The sequence below is a fragment of the Equus asinus genome, chromosome 20, assembly GCF_041296235.1.
Source record: "Equus asinus isolate D_3611 breed Donkey chromosome 20, EquAss-T2T_v2, whole genome shotgun sequence".
In the NCBI taxonomy this organism is placed as follows: Eukaryota; Metazoa; Chordata; class Mammalia; order Perissodactyla; family Equidae; genus Equus; species Equus asinus.
Genome location: NC_091809.1, coordinates 26,291,460 through 26,309,151, shown reverse-complemented (window position 1 = coordinate 26,309,151; position 17,692 = coordinate 26,291,460). Strand labels below are relative to the sequence as shown.

At 61.3% G+C, this 17,692-nt stretch overlaps 2 protein-coding genes across 6 annotated transcripts; one reads left to right on the top strand and one right to left on the bottom strand.

The window, feature by feature from the left end:
• The first annotated feature begins 933 nt into the window (after positions 1–933).
• HOOK2 (hook microtubule tethering protein 2) lies at positions 934–10,835 on the top strand. 5 transcript variants are annotated; one of them, XM_044751866.2, is made up of 22 exons: positions 934–1,128; positions 1,644–1,729; positions 1,799–1,871; positions 2,806–2,856; positions 2,943–3,075; positions 3,178–3,245; positions 3,598–3,660; positions 3,969–4,049; positions 4,146–4,306; positions 4,393–4,533; positions 5,528–5,729; positions 6,044–6,154; positions 6,264–6,351; positions 6,672–6,741; positions 7,323–7,460; positions 7,545–7,632; positions 7,829–7,863; positions 9,551–9,633; positions 9,717–9,820; positions 10,057–10,167; positions 10,235–10,306; positions 10,386–10,835. In XM_044751866.2, the coding sequence occupies exons 1-22, from the start codon at positions 1,084–1,086 to the stop codon at positions 10,533–10,535; spliced, it is 2,154 nt and encodes a 717-aa protein (XP_044607801.2). In that variant the 5' UTR covers positions 934–1,083; the 3' UTR covers positions 10,536–10,835. The 5 variants fall into 5 exon arrangements, with proteins under 5 accessions (XP_044607801.2, XP_044607802.2, XP_070347555.1 ...); XM_044751867.2 differs by having other exon boundaries at positions 957–1,128; positions 9,720–9,820; XM_070491454.1 differs by having other exon boundaries at positions 963–1,128; positions 1,799–1,878.
• A 1,412-nt stretch (positions 10,836–12,247) lies between these two features.
• On the bottom strand, positions 12,248–17,314 carry BEST2 (bestrophin 2). The gene is made up of 10 exons (XM_070491456.1): positions 17,113–17,314; positions 16,171–16,374; positions 15,908–16,002; positions 14,927–15,160; positions 14,692–14,846; positions 14,335–14,412; positions 14,003–14,155; positions 13,841–13,921; positions 13,533–13,687; positions 12,248–13,073 (listed from the first exon to the last, which is right to left on the bottom strand). The coding sequence occupies exons 2-10, from the start codon at positions 16,320–16,322 to the stop codon at positions 12,662–12,664; spliced, it is 1,515 nt and encodes a 504-aa protein (XP_070347557.1). The 5' UTR covers positions 16,323–16,374; positions 17,113–17,314; the 3' UTR covers positions 12,248–12,661.
• Positions 17,315–17,692: the final 378 nt, after the last annotated feature.

Sequence of the window (17,692 nt, the reverse complement as noted above, 5' to 3'; positions counted from 1 at the left end):
CGCGGGGAGGGGTTGCCAAGGGACTCAGGAGTCAAAGGGGGCGGGCCGGGGCTTTACTCCCTCCACCTAGAGCCGGGTCTACCCAGGACCTCTGTTTCCTCGTCTGTATACTGGGAATTAAAGCCTCACTTCCACCTAGAGTCGTGGGAGGATTCAACCGCCTATATATTTAAATCGCTTAGTGCAGGGACTGCATACTGTAGGCACACTATATGGCGACTGTGATTTTATTGTTAACTACTATCATCACTTTCCTTTGAGCCCCCTCCACCGCCTGGGCGGGGTCTCAGAGCGGGCACATCCCCATCCCCGTAGGCCGCGTTCCTGCGGTCTGCGCGCCCCCTGGTGGGCCGCGGGGACGAGGCGGCGCGGTCCTGGGTTCCGAGGGAAGAGGACCCCGGCGCGGGGTCTGGGGAAGGGAAGGCGCAGGGGAAGCTCAGTGTAGGACGGATCCCAGCTGGGCAAGTGTGTCTGCCCATCACCCAGGACATGTGTCTGGCTGACCCATCCTGCCCTCCATCTACCTGGGACCTCACTTGTGTCCCCTTGTCTACCCCTTGGGCAAGACTCCCAAGTCACCTCCACCGGGAAGACCCCTTTGGGATCCCCCCTCCAAGTCCAGAGAACGTGTTCTGGCCCGCCCCTCCCCGGGCATCATCAGGTGGTTAGACAGCAGGATTTCCCTGAGCTGAAGGGAAGGGACGTGAAGGCGGCCGTGTAACAGGGTGGGGCAGCTCCGCCTCAGATGCTGAGGAGTGATCGTGAGGTCTCCGCTACCCCGAAAGGAGCTGGGGAGGACGGGCGGCGCTGCCACCCTTGGGATGCGCCAGGCCTGCCCAGGCTGACGCCTAGCGGCAGGGCGGCGCCCGAACGCTGCCCGGGTCCAAGATGGCGGGACCGGAGGCCTGAGCGGGCACCGAGGGGAGGTCACGTGCCCAGGGCGGGGCCTGCGCCGAGGGGGTGGGGCGGGGCGGCGCTCTAGGCCGAGCGGGAGGTCGGGGCTGCGGGCGCTCGCTGGTGGCGGATCTGGAGGCGTCTGCGGTGGCGGGGCTCCGCGGCCGGGGTCGAATGTGATCAGGAGCCATGAGCGTGGACAAGGCCGAGCTATGCGGGTCTCTGCTCACCTGGGTAGGTCGGGGGCGGGGCCAGGGACAGGTGTGCGCCCGCTCTTCTCGCCCGGGAGCCCCAACCTTAGCTCAGTCCACCCCCACCACCCTGGGGCCGGGAGGAGGTAGGGGTCGTCGGCCTGCGGGGCCGTTGGATTCTGGCCTGAGCACCCGCCTCCGTCATGTGGCAGGTCTGCGTGGAAAGAACAGGTGAGGCCCCCCCTTTCGTGGCTGGGTCACGTGGGGCAGGGCACAGGTGAGCTGATCTGATCACGTGGTGCCTGTGGGTACCAGGTGACTCGTGATTTTGCCCTGGCCGGGTCGCGCCGGGTTGGTTGGGCAGAGGTGAAGTGAAGCCACGCCCCCTCCGGTCCCAGGTGAGCGCAGGCCACTCCCCCACAGAGCTGGTTCGCTGGAACAACAGGCCAGCCGGGGCCCCACCTCGTGAGGCTCCTGCTGACCGGAAAAGTCTGCAAAAGGGGCGTGGTTCGGTGGTCCCAGGCCCTGACTATGCCCGTGTGCTTTCCTCTCCCCCAGTTGCAGACGTTCCACGTCCTGCCCCCCTGTACCAGCCCCCAGGACCTGAGCAGTGGCCTCGCCATAGCCTCTGTGCTGAACCAGATGTGAGTGAGGCTGAGGGAGAGGGTCCCAAAAGAGTCCCCCAGCAGCTCATCCCACCTTCTCGCCCCCAGAGACCCTTCATGGTTCAACGAAGCCTGGCTCCAGGGCATCTCAGACGACCCAGGTCCCAACTGGAGGCTGAAGGTGACAGGTGGACTCCACTGGGGGACAGACTGGTGAAGAGATGATCAAGGAAGGGTCAGCTAGATATGTCCTGGGTGATGGACAGACAGACCTAGTCAGGAAGAGGGATAGATGTCTGGTGATGAGCCAACTATCTTTCATCTATTGGAGCAGGCCTGGGCATGCAGCAAGGAATAACACAGACAAAAACCTGCATACACAAATGTCGACATTGAATTCCAATGGGGATAATTTCTTTGAGGACAATAAAACTGGTCCATAAGCGAGAGCCACTGGGGGTTGGTGGGTGGTTACTCGAGATGGGCTGATCTCCATGGGAGATTTGGAGGAACAGTATTCCAGGACCGGAACAGCCAATGCAAAGGCCCTGAGTTGAGAATAAACTTGGTGTGATGGAGAAATGTCAGGGAGCTCAGAGCAGAAAGCAAAGGAGCAGGAATGGTAGGTCACTAGAGGACTGGCAGGCCGGGGCAGGGAGGTGGATTCTATTTTAAGTTCTGTGCAAAGTCAAGGGAGGGTTATAGCAAAGGAAGCAACCTGGCTTGGGCTTTCAAAGGCTCCCCCAGGCTGCTCGGAGAGGAGTGGACGGTAGGCAGTAAGAGCAGAAGCTGAGACGGTGTTGGTGCAATAATCCAGGTGAGGGATGATGGTGGCTAGGGCCAAAGGGTGGCAGGGCGGGTGGTAGGAAGTGACTGGGTTCTGGGGACACATGAACAAGATGGGCAGGTGGACAAGAAGAGCAGGCAGCCAGACAGATCACCCCTAGGAGAGGGGAGTTTCTGACAGAGAATGGGGCCAAACAGGATGAGATGACCAGGGATTGGGAGAGGAAGCAGAGAAAAAAGGACGAGGTAGGCAGATTCAGGGTGGGGGCTGCCTGGCCCCTTTTGAGGGGGCTCTGGGACCCTGGACACAACTCCTTGGCCCTCCCCAGGTCAGCAATCTGAAGACAATCTTACAGAGCTTGGTGGAGTACTCCCAGGATGTGAGTAACTGTAAAAGGCTTTAGGGGGTTGAGTTGGGAGGAGGGGGGGTGTCTGTGAGCCCCTGATACCCCCGTGCCCTCCTCAGGTCCTGGGGCATCCCATTTCGGAGCAACACCTCCCAGACGTGAGCCTCATTGGCGAGTTCTCAGACCCAGAGGAGCTTGGCAAGCTGCTTCAGCTGGTGCTGGGCTGTGCCATCAGTTGCGAGAAGAAGCAGGGTATGGGGGCTTAGGGGTCCCCAGGGGAAGATCCGAGGAAATCCTCCCCCACCCCAACATCTCCGACATCTCCGTCTCAGTCTCCCGCACCTTGATCCCTAGAGCACATCCAGAGAATCATGACCCTGGAGGAGTCAGTTCAGCAAGTGGTGATGGAAGCCATCCAGGAGGTGGGTGGGGGTGCCCACTGTGGCAAGCAGCTTCAGGGGAGGGGACATCTCCAGGGCAGAGGCAACTGGGCACAGGCTCTGGTAAGGTCTGGGCTCTGCCTGGAACGCAGTTGGCCAGATTTCCTGTCTCATGTGTCTGCCAGCTTCTCCCAGTTCTAAGTCACAGTCTGGCATGCTCTAAGGACCTGGCCTCCCTGTGTGCTGGACGCATGGCAGGAGGGTGGCTGCGATAACCCATGGCAGGGGTTATCGGGGAGAACTGGCTTTGGGGACGGGATCATGGAGAGGTTCTCAGCCTTGAAGGCTGCCCTCAGGGGGCCCAGCTCATCTCAATGTCCCCCACCCCCTCCAGCTCATGACCAAAGACACCCCTGACTCCCTGTCATCGGAGACCTATGGGAACTTTGATAGCCAGGTAAGGGGTGGGAGATCTTGGTTAAATTTAACCCTATTACTGATTCTCAGGGCTGCCTAAGGAGGAAGGGTCTGTCCTTAAGCCTGTAAGCCACCCCCATCCCTTAGGGTCCTAGCTTCTTCTCTTGTCAGGTCCCCAGGGTTCTCACATCTCTTTCTCTAATCCCCTGGGGTCCCAGACCTCTCTTCCTAAATTCTGAGGGTTTCTTGGCCCCCTCCTCTCTGCCCCTGGAGATCTCAGTCTCCCATCCCCTAGTCTCCTCCCCTGGATCCCTGAGTTCCTTGCCCCTCCCCCACCCCTCTCCTCAGTCCCGAAGGTACTACTTCCTGAGTGAGGAGGCTGATGAGGGGGATGAGCTGCGGCAGCGCTGTCTGGACCTGGAGCGGCAGGTGGGCTGAGATGGGGGGACCACAGGTGCTCCTGGGGCAGGGTTGCCTTCATAGCCCCCCTCCAGGCTCCAGCTCATCAGCACCCTCTGCCCGCAGCTAGTGCTCCTGTCAGAGGAGAAGCAGAACCTGGCGCAGGAGAACGCGGTGCTGCGCGAGCGGGTGGGCCGGCCCGAGGGTGAAGGCGCCACCGGCCTCACTGCCAAGAAGCTGCTGCTGCTACAATCCCAGCTGGAGCAGTTGCAAGAGGAGAACTTCAGGTGTGGGCAGCGGGGAACGGGCCAGGCAGGCCGGGGGGTTGGGGCGGGTGCAGCCCTCTCATGTGCGCATCCCCGCTGCCCCCCAGGCTGGAGAGCGGCAGGGAGGACGAGCGCCTGCGTTGTGCTGAGCTCGAGCGGGAGGTCACCGAGCTGCAACAGCGAAATCAGGCGCTGACCAGCCTGGCTCAGGAGGCTCAGGCCCTGAAGGATGAGATAGATGAGCTGCGGTGAGTGGTGGTCCCTGGGTCCCCACTGCACTCATTGCCAGAGTGCCCCTCTGATGCTACAGTATCTCTGTCACCCCAAAATGCCCAGTGGACCCTCACAGTGCCCCTTTGCTATCCTGAACCCCAGTGCGCTATCTTGAACTCTACCATGTCCTCTGGACATGATCAAGCCCCCTGGACTCATGTCGTCTTCCAGGACCCCACTGTGTCACTCTTATCTCATATTGTATCCGCTAGAACTTACTGCATCCCTATGACCCCAGCAAGCCCAGCCTCCAGCCCCAGTGCTCCCCAGACACCACTGCACCATTCTGGGTCCCCTCATGACCCAGGACCCTATGGTGCCCTGAGGGTGGCACAGTGCAGTCACCTTGCAGCCCCTTGTGACCCACCCCCCATGACACAGCTGTACTTTCTGATGACTCTACAACACCCCTGCAACCGCAAAGAGCTTGGAGGACCCCCACAGCACCCGCCCACTCACCTTACTGTGTTTTCTGTAACCTCAAAGAGCTCCCCTGAGACCCCATGGCACCCCTGTAGTGTTGTATTGCCTAGTGACCCTTGACTGCACCTTCAAGGACCCCATAGTGCTCTGGCCCCAAAGCTCCCCCATGACCCCACCATGGCCCCTGTGCCCACAATGCCCTCATTGATCCCACAGCCACTTCATGACCCCAAAGTGTCCTTGGGGGCTGCTCTGACCCTCTGGGCTCCATCATTACCCAGCTCCCGTAACCCCACAATCCCACCCCTGAGAATTGCTGTTTGTAACCCTGGGCTAATCATCGATTAGCTCCCTTTATGCCCTCTAATGACCCCCAACAGCACCAGGCGCAGTGTTCCCTGACCCTTATGACCCAACCCCTTGAACCCAAAAGCCCCCAGGCCGACATGCTCCCCCGCCCTGAGGGCCTCGCATCCAAGCCGAACCCTGATGGCAGCCCCCCTGATGGCAGCCCCCGGCATCTTCCTCGCTTGCCTCATCCCCCAGGCAGTCCTCGGAGCGCGCGGGGCAGCTGGAGGCCACGCTGAACAGCTGCCGGCGCCGCCTGGGCGAGCTGCGGGAGCTGCGGCGGCAGGTGCGGCAGCTGGAGGAGCGCAACGCCGGCCACGCCGAGCGCACGCGGCAGCTGGAGGACGAGCTGCGCCGGGCCGGCTCGCTGCGCGCCCAGCTCGAGGCGCAGCGGCGGCAGGTGCGGCAGGGCCAGGGCCTGGGCCCGGGAGAGCCGGGTGCTCTGGGCAGCAAGGCACCTCACCGCGCGCCCCCTGCCTTTGGCCCACCCCCAGGGTGGTACCAGGGTTCTTCCCCTCGTTTATATGTAGGCCACGCCCTCTAGGCTTTGCCCCAACGGGCTCTGCCTGTCTGGATTTGCAAGCCACGCCCCTTTTCGTAAGCCCCTCCCCAAGTTCTACGCCGCTGGGGGCCTTTAGCCCCGCCCCTTCACTTTGTACTCAGTCCCTGCCCCTTCTTCCAACCCTGCAGTCTTTACCCGCCTCCTCTGTTCAGGTTCAGGAACTGCAGGGCCAGCGGCAGGAGGAGGCCTTGAAGACCGAGAAATGGCAATTCGAGTGCCGCAATCTGGAGGAAAAATATGAGTCGGTGACAAAGGAGAAGGAGGTGAGGCAGAGGTCCCACCGCCCAAGCCCCACCCTGTCCATCATGGCATAGCCCATTCCCCAGGAGGCCGTTCCTGTCTCAAGTGGCCTCTCGCACTCTTTCTTTCCAGCGGCTGTTGGCAGAGCGGGACTCCCTGCGCGAGGCCAACGAGGAGCTGCGCTGCGCCCAGCTGCAGCCGCGGGGGCTGACCCAGGCAGGTGAGTTGGAGGCCCATCCAGGGGCCTAGGGGAAGGGTGACCTCAGGTGCTGTTAGGGCGGGCAGAAAAGGCAAGTGTCCCAGGCATTGTCTAGGCCAGGGGCAGAGCTAGGCCAGGCTGGAGGGAGGCTAGAGCGGGAACAGGTGACATGGGCCGACAGAAGGCGGGGGCTGTTCTCCTGGGCTCAGGGTGGGGCCAGGGCAAGGGGGCCAAGCATCAGGGCTCTTGGTGGAACTTGAGCCCTAAAGATGATTCTTGGAAAGAGGACCCTAGGGACGGGGGCGGGGGCTATGCAGCGAAGACTTTCTCCCGTTCTCCAGACCCCTCACTGGATCCCACCTCACCAGCTGTGGAAAATTTAGCAGCGGAGATCCTACCTGCGGAACTCAGGTATCCTGTGGTCACTCGGAGCTCTGGCCCCACTCTGCCTGCACAGCTCCGTTGCCGGGCTCCTAGGCCCAGGCACTCCTAATTCTGCCCTTACCTGCCCTGGGCACTAGCCCTATTAGTGGCTCGCCTCTCCAGGATCCCTCCTCAGTGCACAAATTAGGTCCCAACCCTCTGGCTCCATCGGCGGTGCAAAAATTCTGCGCCCAGCCCCGCCCACATCGGGCCTTGCACCGCCAGGGCACAGCTCTGTCGTCATTGTGGCCCCTGCTAGGTTCAGTGCCCTGTGCCCTGCTCAGATTAACTCTCCCACCGCAGCTCTTCGCATTCCTGCCTCTTGTTTTCTTGCAGCCCCATCCCGAGGGTCCTAACCCCCTCCTGTAGCCCCGCCCTTGCCTGGCTCCACCCCTAAGCCTAGCTCATAGCTCCGCCCACCCCCGCCCAGGCCTGGGTCTCCAGCCCTCTAATCCCACTCCAGGGCTCCGTCCCTCTCCTGGCCCCGTGCGCCGGGTCTCCCTGCCGGAGCCCGGGCCGGCCTGCGCGGTGACCAGTCCCCAGCCCTGCTCCTTCCTTCCCGGTCGCAGGGAGACGCTCCTGCGGCTTCAGCTGGAGAACAAGCGGCTGTGCCAGCAGGAGGCGGCCGACCGGGAGCGGCAGGAGGAGCTGCAGCGCCACCTGGAGGACGCCAACCGCGCGCGCCACCGGCTGGAGACGCAGCACCGGTGAGGGCCGGCGAGGCGGCCGCGGCGGCGCGTGCAGGGGGGCCGAGGGCTGGCGCGGGCACTGAGCGGCCCCCGCCCCCGCAGGCTCAACCAGCAGCAGCTGTCGGAGCTGCGGGCCCAGGTGGAGGACCTGCAGAAGGCCCTGCAGGAGCAGGGGGGCAAGACTGAGGACGTGAGTGCCCACCTCCCCGCTGCCCGGCCCTCTCTCGTGCCCCGCCGCTAACCCTTCTCTCTCTCCCCCTGCTGCCCGACGCCCCGTGCAGCCCATTGTAAGTACCGTGGGCCCAGGGTGGCACCCCCTACCCTCACCTGGAAGGGGGTTGGGACCTCTGGACCCCCAGTCACCCGGTGCCTCTTTTCTCCCCCAGTCCACCCTGCTGAAGAGGAAGCTGGAGGAACATCTGTGAGTCCCAGAGGGAGGGCATTCCCGGGGGTGGGGTGGATTTGGTGTCGATGGGGAGAGCCAGGCCCCCGAACACAGGCTGAAGGCTCGGAGCAAGTGGGGTCTTATACACCAAGAAGAGGAGTATGGGCTGTTTGGGGGGAACAATGGGGAGCCACGGAGGGAAATTCTAGCTAGGTAGTGTGACAAGGTGACAGTCACCTTTTACTTTTTTTCCTGTTAAACAAAGAAACTATTGTAAATAGTTACCCCATTTATGGTTTAAAAAGCAAAATGTAGGGTCCGGCTCCGTGGCCGAGTGGTTAAGTTCGCGCGCTCTGCTGTGGCGGCCCAGGGTTCGGATCCTGGGTGCGGACATGGCACCGCTCGTCAGGCCACGTTGAGGCGGCGTCCCGCATCCCACAACTAGAAGGACCGGCAACTAAGATATACAACTGCGTACGGGGGGGGGTTGGGGAGAAAAAGCAGAAAGAAAAAAAAAAAAGATTGGCAGCAGTTGTTAGCCCAGGTGCCAATCCTTAAAAAAAAAAAAAAGGAAAATGTATAGAGAGAGGAGTATACCACCCAGTGCCCCCATCGACTCAGTTTCTACCCCACCCCATCCCCGTTCCTATTAGTTTATTATGCAAATCCTTCTGGAATATTTTAAGCAAATCTAAGTGAGTATGAATATAGATTTTTATTCTCATTGCTTACTTACAGTAAAGGTAGTGTACTCTGTGCTCGTCTGCACTTTGCTTTTCCCACTTAACAAGCGGACCGGAAATTTCTCCATATAAGGAAAGAAAGTCATTATTTTTTATAAACATAGCAGCATTTATCAACCAGGCTTCCATGGGGAAACTGGCCCTTACAGAAAAGGATTCGTGAGACTGTTTTCTGAGTTCTACCAAGGATGGAATGTAGCTTGTGCCGCCCCAGAGCCCAGAAAAAGTTATTTCCTCACAGAAGATGATTAGGGCTAAATTCTCCTGTAAAATTCTGGTCCGGAAGGGCTGGCCTGTAGCATTTTTTGTGAATATCATAATGTATATAACTCATTCTTTTTAGGTATTTGCAATTTCAAACAATGCAACAAAGTAAAACCTTGTCTGCATCATTTCGCTTGTGTGAAAATATATCGAAAAAGTGGAATTGGCAGCTCAGAGGGCACGTGCCTCTGTAATTTTAGTAGACAGAGCTAAAGGTTTGCTCTTACGTGTTCTACCACGTTCTGCATCAATGCACAATAGTCGTCTCACCTCCAGGGAGTGTTATCACATCTTTGGCATTTTCCCACAGGTGGCAGGACTGTAAAGTTTTAGCTGGCATGTCCTTTTGTTGTAAGAGATTTGCATTCTAGAAAGATCCCTGGCTGCTGGGTAGAGAATGGAACTGAGGGGTTGGGAGTAGGAGAGGCTGGTGAGGGATGGTGGTGGCTGGACCAGCGAGTGGGCTGTGGAATGGAGGAGGTGGACAGAGGGGACAGGGGACAGCCACCTGACTAGTGGTGTGGAGGGTTGTGGCTCTGATGGCTGAGGAGATGGTGAGGCCAGGGCACATAGTCCCTGGGCTTGAGGGGCAGGCGAGAGGCCTCTGCAGCTGTGCAGGGACACTTCTGGCCAGCCGGGAAGGCGGTGGCCGCTGCTGGGAGGGAGAGAAAGTGGGCCAGGAGGTCAGCCTGCCGCCGCCTGTCTCCTGGCTGCAGGCAGAAGCTGCACGAGGCGGACCTGGAGCTGCAGCGGAAGCGCGAATATATCGAGGAGCTGGAGCCCCCCGTGGACGGCAGCAGTGAGCGGGACTCCGTGCGTGGCCAGACGGGTGGGGGAGCCTCGAGTCGGGCAGGGAGCTGAGGGGCCACCTCGTTCCCCCAGCAGCCCAGCGCATCGAGGAGCTGCAGCACAGCCTGCAGAAGAAGGAGGCCGACTTGCGGGCCATGGAGGAGCGGTACCGCCGCTACGTGGACAAGGCGCGCACGGTGAGGACGCTGGCGCCCCCCAGGCCTCCAGCCCAGGCAGCCACCTGCCTGTGCCTCCCCTCGGTTCACGCCTGCCACCAGTTTGCACGTCTCTGCCCCCACCCCTGCAGTTGTAATACCCCATCCTGTCGCAGGCTTCTGCACCACTGCCACGAGCCGTCACACTCTCCACACCCCATGAGTCAAGGGGCCTGCGAGGTCAAGGTCACCTTGGCTGTGTCTTCCCCAACCCCTAGGTCATACAGACCCTGGAACCCAAGCAGCGGCCACCAGGGGGTGCGCCCCCAGAACTCTACTCCCTGAGGACACAGCTCCGGGAGCGGGACGTCCGCATCCGGCACCTGGAGGTGGGTGTCCCCCTCCCTCCCTGCTGCCCTGAGCATGTGCAGGCCCTGACTGTCGCCTTCTTGGCAGATGGACTTTGAGAAGAGCCGAAGTCAGCGGGAACAGGAGGAAAAGCTGCTCATCAGCGCCTGGTATAACATGGTGAGTGCCCCGTCACCATGGCTGGAGTATCCGGGGTTCCGTTGGGCTCGCCTGACCCTGTCATGCCCCCTCCCTCCAGGGCATGGCCCTGCAGCAGCGCACTGGCGAAGAACGGTCGCCCGCGCATGCCCAGTCCTTCCTGGCACAGCAGCGACTGGCCACCAATGCTCGCCGTGGACCCCTGGGACGCCTAGCATCCCTAAACATGCGCCCCTCTGACAAACACTGAGAGACCTCGGATGCTGCCGGCTGCACGGCCAGTCATGGCATACTCCACCCTGGATTTCCCGACTCACATGGGGCCTGGCATCATGCCTGGGCCAGCTGCTTGAGAGCCTTGAGGTTATGACCTCTGCTCTTTGCTCTCCCAGATGGGACAAAAGTTCAGGACAGGGTGGGAGGCAGAGATGGGCCTGTTCTTTTAGCAATGTGATTCTTATTTTTGATTTTCTCCCTGGGGTCAATGAACTGCCAGGGGAGAGAGTGATTTTATATTTGAGAAGAAAAATAATAGAGACTTTCAATCTGTCCTGGCTGGACTCTGGGCACTGAGGGGAGGGAGAGAAAATGGGCCAGGGACTGAGATGATAGCTTTTAAGAAGGGCCTGATTTGTATTCTTACTAAAGTGTGAGTGACTGATAGCACCCAGTAGGAGGTGAGAATCATGTTTGTCTGTGTAACTGTGTGTGTGTGTGGTGGTTTTTGAAGACAGATATCCCTACCTTATGAGGCAGTCAATTCCAATGAAGGGAGGCAGACAATAAGCAAAATAGAAAAAAATCAAAGTTTGATACAAGAAATGCTACAGAGAAAAGTGAAGCAGACAAAAGTAATGAGGATGCAGGGGGTGGATTTGGGAGATGGTAATTTTTAACAAAAGGCCAAGAAAGGCCTCACCAAGGAAGTGATATAATTTAAGCAGAGACCTAAAGGAAGTGAGGGAGGGGCTGTGTAGGTATCTGGGGGAGAGCGACCCAGTCAGAGGGAACAGGCCTCTGTTCTGCAAACGTGAGGTGGGACCTTGCTTGGTGGGTTAGAGGGATAATGAAGCCAGTGTGGCTGCAGCAGAGTGAGTGAGGGGAAGAATAAGAGGAGACGAGGGCAGGGAGATGGTTCAGGGCCTCATGGGCTGCATGCAGTACTTAGCTTTTATTCTAAACGAGGTGGGAGCCATGGAGGGTTCTAAGCAAAAGAGGGCTGGAACCTGATTCAAGTGTTCCTAGGCTCTCATTAGCTGCCCTGGCAGGAGCAGACTGTAGGGCGTTAGGACTGGGGCTGGGAGCCCGGGGCAGAGGTCACTTCCTGGCGGATGGGTGACGCTAGGGGCTCTGGCCAGGGTGGCGGCCCTGGTGGAATGGGAAGTGGCTGGATTCTGGATACAGTGTGAATACCCAGTGGATAGGGTTTGCTGCTGGGTTGATGTGGAGGGGGTGAGGGAAAGAGAGAAGCTGAGATGACTCCAAGGGTTTGGCTATATCATCTGGAAGGACAGAGCTGACAGGCAGAGGTGGGGGCAGGCAGGGGAGCCCACAGGGAGCTGGTTTGGGAGCATGTGATGTTCGAGGTGCCCGTGAGATCCCCACATGGAGACATCAAAAAGGCAGTTGGCTCTCAGGTCTAGAGCCAGGAGAGAGATCCTGGCTGGACTTAACTCAGGAGTGGTCTGAGTATGGTGGCATTAAGACCTGGAGTGCTGAAGGAGACATGGGAGAATGCAGGGACTGGGGGCGGAGGTGTCACTTGCAGAATCATAAAGCAAAGCTGGCGGGAGGAAGCTGTGGTCCCAGGACGCGGCTGGCACACTGACGAGTGAGTAAAGCCATGGGCACCGCTGGGGGCATTTCAGAGAGCAGAGTTTGGAAAGAAGTGGGCAGGGCATCATCAAATAATCCAGGAGAACTCTCCAGTCTTCTTAGCATAATGCCTGGCAAGAAAAGTCAGAATAACCACTAACGTTTTATTGAGCACCTTTATGTCCCAAACACTGTAAAGCCGTCATTTCATTTCATTCTCACAACTCAATGAGGTAGGCGCTCACAGCTCCACGTCAAGGAAAGAATGAAGGCAGAGCACACTGATAAAAGCCTCTCGGGCAGCGGGCGATGAGGAGTGGAGCTGGCGGTGAGGACCGGCTGTTGGAGGCTACTGGGAAAATCCCCCGCCCCTAGCACAGTGCCCGGGCCAGAGGGGGCGCTCCACGCCCCTGCGCCAAACAGGAGGGCGGCGCGCAGGGAGCCGGAACGGGTCAAAAGCAGGCCGGTGGCGTCCACGCGGCTCACGTAGACGCGGAGCGCTGCCTGCGGGCGGTGTGGGGGCTTGGGTCCCTGTCCTTGGGGATCCCGGGCTCGAGGGTCTCAGGCTAGACTCTCTTCCTCCTCGCCAATGGGGCTGGGCAGCCAGGGCGGAGCCGGCCCCCGGGGCGCGGGCATGGGCACCGTGGTGAAGGGCTCGGCGGCGGGCGGCTCGGGGCCGGCGGGGGGTTCGGCCTCGGGCTCCCGCAGGCCGGAGTCGAGCAGCGGGTCCCCGCAGCCGCACTCCGGGGCCGCGCCCTCGGGGGCGCCGGCGCACGCGCAGCTGGGCGCGGTGGATGCCTCGGACACGCAGCTGTTCTTGCGGCGCAGCAGGGACAGGCGCCGGCCCAGCAGGCCCCCTGCGGCCATGCCCGCGCCCACCGGCAGGAGGCGCTGCAGGAAGTCGCCGTGCGCCTCGCCCAGCGGCCCGTCCACGCCATCCAGCCGCTGGAACTGCATGTCCTCCTTGGCCAGCCTGCGGGACGGACGGTGGGTCAGCGCTGCGGCCTCGCCCCTCTTCTTCATTAACAGAGCTGCGGCCGAGGCAGGCTGCTGCTGCTGCTCCTCCCGGCTCCACCCCCTCCCTTGTCCCGCTTATCCCCAAAGACCTTGGCCCTCGCCCGAGAGCCTGGCCTTAACTGCCCTCAGACTTAGGCCTCAAAGCCGCAACTGTGGCTCTGCGGCGTCTCCTTTGGGACCGCCTCTGGCCCGTCCAATCCTCATAGACCTTAGCCCTTAGCTCGGCCCCCGATTAATGGCCGGGTGCCAGACCTTGACCCCATCTCTGCCCCCTGCCCCATCCCAGTCTTAGCCCCGAATCTCCGGAGTTTAGCTCTTAGCCCTGTCCTGGCCCCCGCCATAGCCCCTTCGATCAGTTACACCCCCTAGAGCCATAAGCCCCGCCCCCGAGGCCCCGCCCCGCCCGCCGGCTCACGTGATGTCGAAGGTGGAGCCCTGGAAGGAGGGCTGCTGCAGCAGGAAGGCGGTGGCCGCTGTGTAGGGGGCGCGAGCCTCGGCCGCATCCCAGTACAGGTCTTTCTCTAGCATGGCCAGGTCGTCGTACATCTCATCCACGGCCAGCATCGACACCTGCGGGCCGGACACGCGGGGCGGTGTGGGGCGTGGCAAAGCGCGGGCATCAAATAGAGAAGGGGGGCTCGGGGCGAGTCCCGGGCCAGTCTTGGCGAGGGGAGGGGGCGGGGGGCGGCTGTGGGAGGCTTGACACCACGGAGAGAGCCTCACCTGGAAGTTGCGGTCGATCAGAAAGTTGGTCTCAAAGTCGTCATCATCCTCTCCGAAGGGGTTGATGAGCTGTTCGGCTACCTGAAGGGGAAGGGGAGGCAGAGCCCTGAGAACCGCTTGCTCAACCCACCCCCGGAGCGCCGGCCTCGAGGCCCCACTCACCTTGAGCCAGCCAGCGTAGAAGAAGAACTGCAGCAGGGTGAAGATGGGCACGCACAGGTCCAGGTTGTGGTCTTTGTAGCCCTGCGCAGGGTCCAGGAACTGGCGCCCGATGAGGCAGGCCAGGAAGTAGCTGTACACTGCGATAGTCACCACCTGGGGGCGGGGCGGGCCCCTAGGTCAGGGTTCTCCCCGGCCTCTGGGGGGTCACGGAGAGACCAGGGCTAGGATCGGACGTCACCGTGATGGGGTCTTAGCTGGCTCTCAGTTTCCCCTGGAGACGAGTGCGTCAGGGCCTCTGACACGAGATGTAAACTGAGACGCAGCAGGGTTACCTGGGTGTAGACGAGGGGTACGCTGATCCAGTCGTAGTGAAAGAGCATCCCACACTTGCCCCGAAACGCAGTCAGCTCCTGGGGGCGATACAGGTCATGAGGGGGCCTGAATTGTGAGCTCACACGTGGGGATTAAGTGTGGGTACCTGGGATGGAGTTGAGTGGTCACCTGGGGTCGGGGGAACCGTGCACCTAGGAGTCGGCCCCATAAAGATAAATGTGCATCTGGGGGCTGCTAAGTAATGGTGTTTGGTGTCTGCCTCCTGGGAGGTGCGTGGCAGGCTGCTGTGTGGCACAACTCGGGGTGGGGTACAATTTCCCTGCAATGTTATGTGAACGACCACCTGGAGAGCTCACCTCCAGCAGCAGCTTAAGGGCGCTGTTGTCGCGGATTCTGCCCTCACGCCGGGCCTGTGCAGCCAGGTTGGAAAACCAGACGAAGGGGACCCAATACTTGTTGTAGGGCGAGTTCAAGTTCTCGAACTTCTTGCGCTCTTCGCGGGTCATAAATCCTGGAGGGGCGAGGTTGGGGGTTACTCGCCCCGCCCGGGTGCTCGTCCCGCCCCCGCCCCGCTTCTAGCCGGAGCCTCACCCGCCTCCACCACGTGGTCTATGGTGGGGAAGCGTTTGAAGACCGCGGTGCTGACGGAGCGCAGGATCAGCACGGCCGAGAGCCCTGCATAGCGCATGAGCGTGCGCCGGTAGAGGCGGCCGCGCTCGTCGCGCCCGTGCACGGTGCCCGCCACCACGCACATGAGCGCGTCCGGCAGCGGCATGCATAGGTACTGGTCCCACCAGCGGTGCAACACCAGCGTCACGTAGAAGCCTGCAGGGGAGCCAGAAATGGGCGGTTCAGTGGGGACACTAGAGCCAAGGGGTTGGGGGCCCACGTGGTGGTAAGAGGGTTAACATAGGGCCTGCCGCAGGGACACCGGGCAGGCTGGGCACCCTGACCACACGGGACCACCTGGGCTGGGAACTAGGGGGTCAAGCCCTAAGCTCAGAGAGGCGGGAGCAAGCTGGGTCACCCTGGGCTACTTGAATGTCGTCTGGGATGTGGGATTGGGACCCCGCATGGAGGTGGAGACACAGGGCCCATGTTAGGGGCACATGGGCGGGTTGTTTATGCCATGGGGAGCCACTCAGCTGGGGGCATGGGGACCGGAAACAGGAGGCTGGGGTCGTGGGAAGTCACCGAGCACTGGGGGGCAGGACTTGATAAAGAAATGCCCCTCAGGCTGCGCTTGAGAGGATGGAGTCATATGGGGTCCCTGGGCCCAGGACATGCGGAGGGGCACTAGTAATCTCATGCAGACCCAGGTGGGAATCCCCGCGGTGACCAAGGATAAGCCTATGGGTGACACGGAGTTCTCATGGGGGCCCTGTGACCAGGTGACATCCAAGGTCTTGGGAATTGGGGCCACATCTGGCGTGAAGGACGCAGAAATGGGGGTCTGTGAGGGTTGGATTTGGGGGGGTCTCAGAGGGGCAGGAACAGAGGTCTCCAAAAGGCATGAATGGAAATGGGTTTCTCAGGATCGGGGGGTCTGGGGACTCAGGAGCGCGAACGCACCGAGCACGAAAGAGACGGGGATGAGACTGGCGTACTGGTCGCAGTAAATGACGAGCTTCTCAAAGTAGCGCTTTTGCTCGTCGGTCAGCACGAAGCTGTGAAGTAGGGGGCCGCGGGGTCACGGGCGAGCCCCCCCTCCCCAGCCGCGTATCCCTTTTCCCCCGGCCCCTCCCCAGCCCCCTCGGGCGGGCCCCCTTCCCCAGGGCGCGCGGGTCTCAGGGGAGCGCGGGCGCGGGCCGGCCGCCGCCCCGGGGCCGCCTCACCGATAGGTGGCGCTCAGCGCCATGTAGAGCCCGAGGAAACAGACCAGCTCGCGCCACAGCAGTTTGTAGATGCTCCCGCGCCACAGTAGCAGCAGCTGCGAGAAGCCGCCGAAGCGCGCGTTGGCCACGCGGGCGGTGTACGTGACGGTCATCGCGCCACCGGGTGGTCGGGCCGGAGGAGAGGGGGCTGCAGCGGACCCCGGGCTAGGGAGTCGGGGGTGGAGAGGTGCGCGGCCGACTCAGCACGACCCCTCCGCGCCAGGGCCACCTCCTCGGTCCCAGGTTCCTGTCTCTGCCCAGCCCTGCTCAGTCCTGCCCTGGCCCCCGGTCCTCCTCCCCAAAGCCCCTCTCGCAGGCCACCCGTTCCCTGGACTCCTGGTCCCAGCGCCTTGCGCCTACCAGGCCTTCCTCCATCCCTCAGCCCCAAGAGCCTTGGGTCCACCGAGTGCCCCCAAGTGCCCTTCATCCGATCCCATCCCCCTTACGTGGACGCCATCTACAGCCTCCCTCACTCCTAGAGTCCCCAGCGCCTCAGTTTCTAGATTCTCAGGGCTCTGACCCCCCACCTCCCCACCCCGATTCCCCTCCCTCAGGTCCCTCCTCTGCCCCCCCAGCCCCCAGCTACCAGTCCCGGCCCATTCTGTGCCCCTGCACTCTCTTTTGAAGCCCTGTCCCCAAGCCTCCAGCCCCCTGGTCCCATCCCGCAGCCCCCTGTCTCAGGCTGCCCCGTCTCCTGTGCGGCTGCCCCTGCCTATCCGCCCCGCACTTCACTGCCCTGGCTCTGCTCCTTCCCTCCTCCGGGACCCACCTTGACCTTTCCTCTGTGCGTGCCCCTCCAGCCTTCCCAGCCCTCCACGCCCCACCCTGAGGACTCCATGGATCTTGCCCACAGACCATGTGTCCTCAGGGTCCTCTATTCCCCCAAGCCTGGGCCCTTCTCACCTGGTGGCGGGTGCAGGGACACACGGGGACAGGGACAGGATGGGCGGGTGGCTTCAGCGGTGGGTGAGGCTGAAGCCAGACCCTGGGCGGGAGGGGGCTGGGGAGTGAGTGTGGGCGGCCCCTCCCCGGCCCGCCCCCCTCAGCTGCAGCCTGGGAACTTTGTTTGGAGAAGTCCCGCCAGTTTGTTACCTGGTGTGTGTGTGGGGGGGGGGGGGGGGGCGGGGGGTTGAAATGGCCCTGTCCTCCTTTGCTCCTCCCTGTCTCTCTCTCTGTTAGTCACTGGCAGATCCAAGGAATCTTGGACCTAGAGCTGGGGGAGGGGGCAGGGACCGTCTCCCTTCCAGTCCCAGAGACACACACAGTGCTCAGTGAGGCTGGGTCACCCTGCAGCCACCTGTAATCACACTATCACAAAGACACACATAGAAACACCCACCACAGACCCAGACACAAATTCAGCTTAGCTGTCGGGCACCTACACGGTGCTCCAAACAGCCGCTCAGAAGCACATGGGCAGGGACCAGAGGCCCTGTGTGCCTTCATGAGCACTCCACGTAACAAAGACATATGCAAGGTCGCA

Excerpts from the sequence above, each read along its gene's own strand:
- HOOK2 (XM_044751866.2), top strand. The coding sequence starts at position 1,084 with ATGAGCGTGGACAAGGCCGAGCTATGCGGGTCTCTGCTCACCTGG. Across the intron at positions 1,129-1,643 it reads GCGGGTCTCTGCTCACCTGG|TTGCAGACGTTCCACGTCCT; the intron begins GTAGGTCGGGGG and ends CCTCTCCCCCAG. Across the intron at positions 5,730-6,043 it reads TCGAGGCGCAGCGGCGGCAG|GTTCAGGAACTGCAGGGCCA; the intron begins GTGCGGCAGGGC and ends TCCTCTGTTCAG.
- BEST2 (XM_070491456.1), bottom strand. The coding sequence starts at position 16,322 with ATGACCGTCACGTACACCGCCCGCGTGGCCAACGCGCGCTTCGGCGGC. Across the intron at positions 14,847-14,926 it reads AGACCACGTGGTGGAGGCGG|GATTTATGACCCGCGAAGAG; the intron begins GTGAGGCTCCGG and ends TCGCCCCTCCAG. Across the intron at positions 14,156-14,334 it reads TACCCCTCGTCTACACCCAG|GTGGTGACTATCGCAGTGTA; the intron begins GTAACCCTGCTG and ends CCCCGCCCCCAG.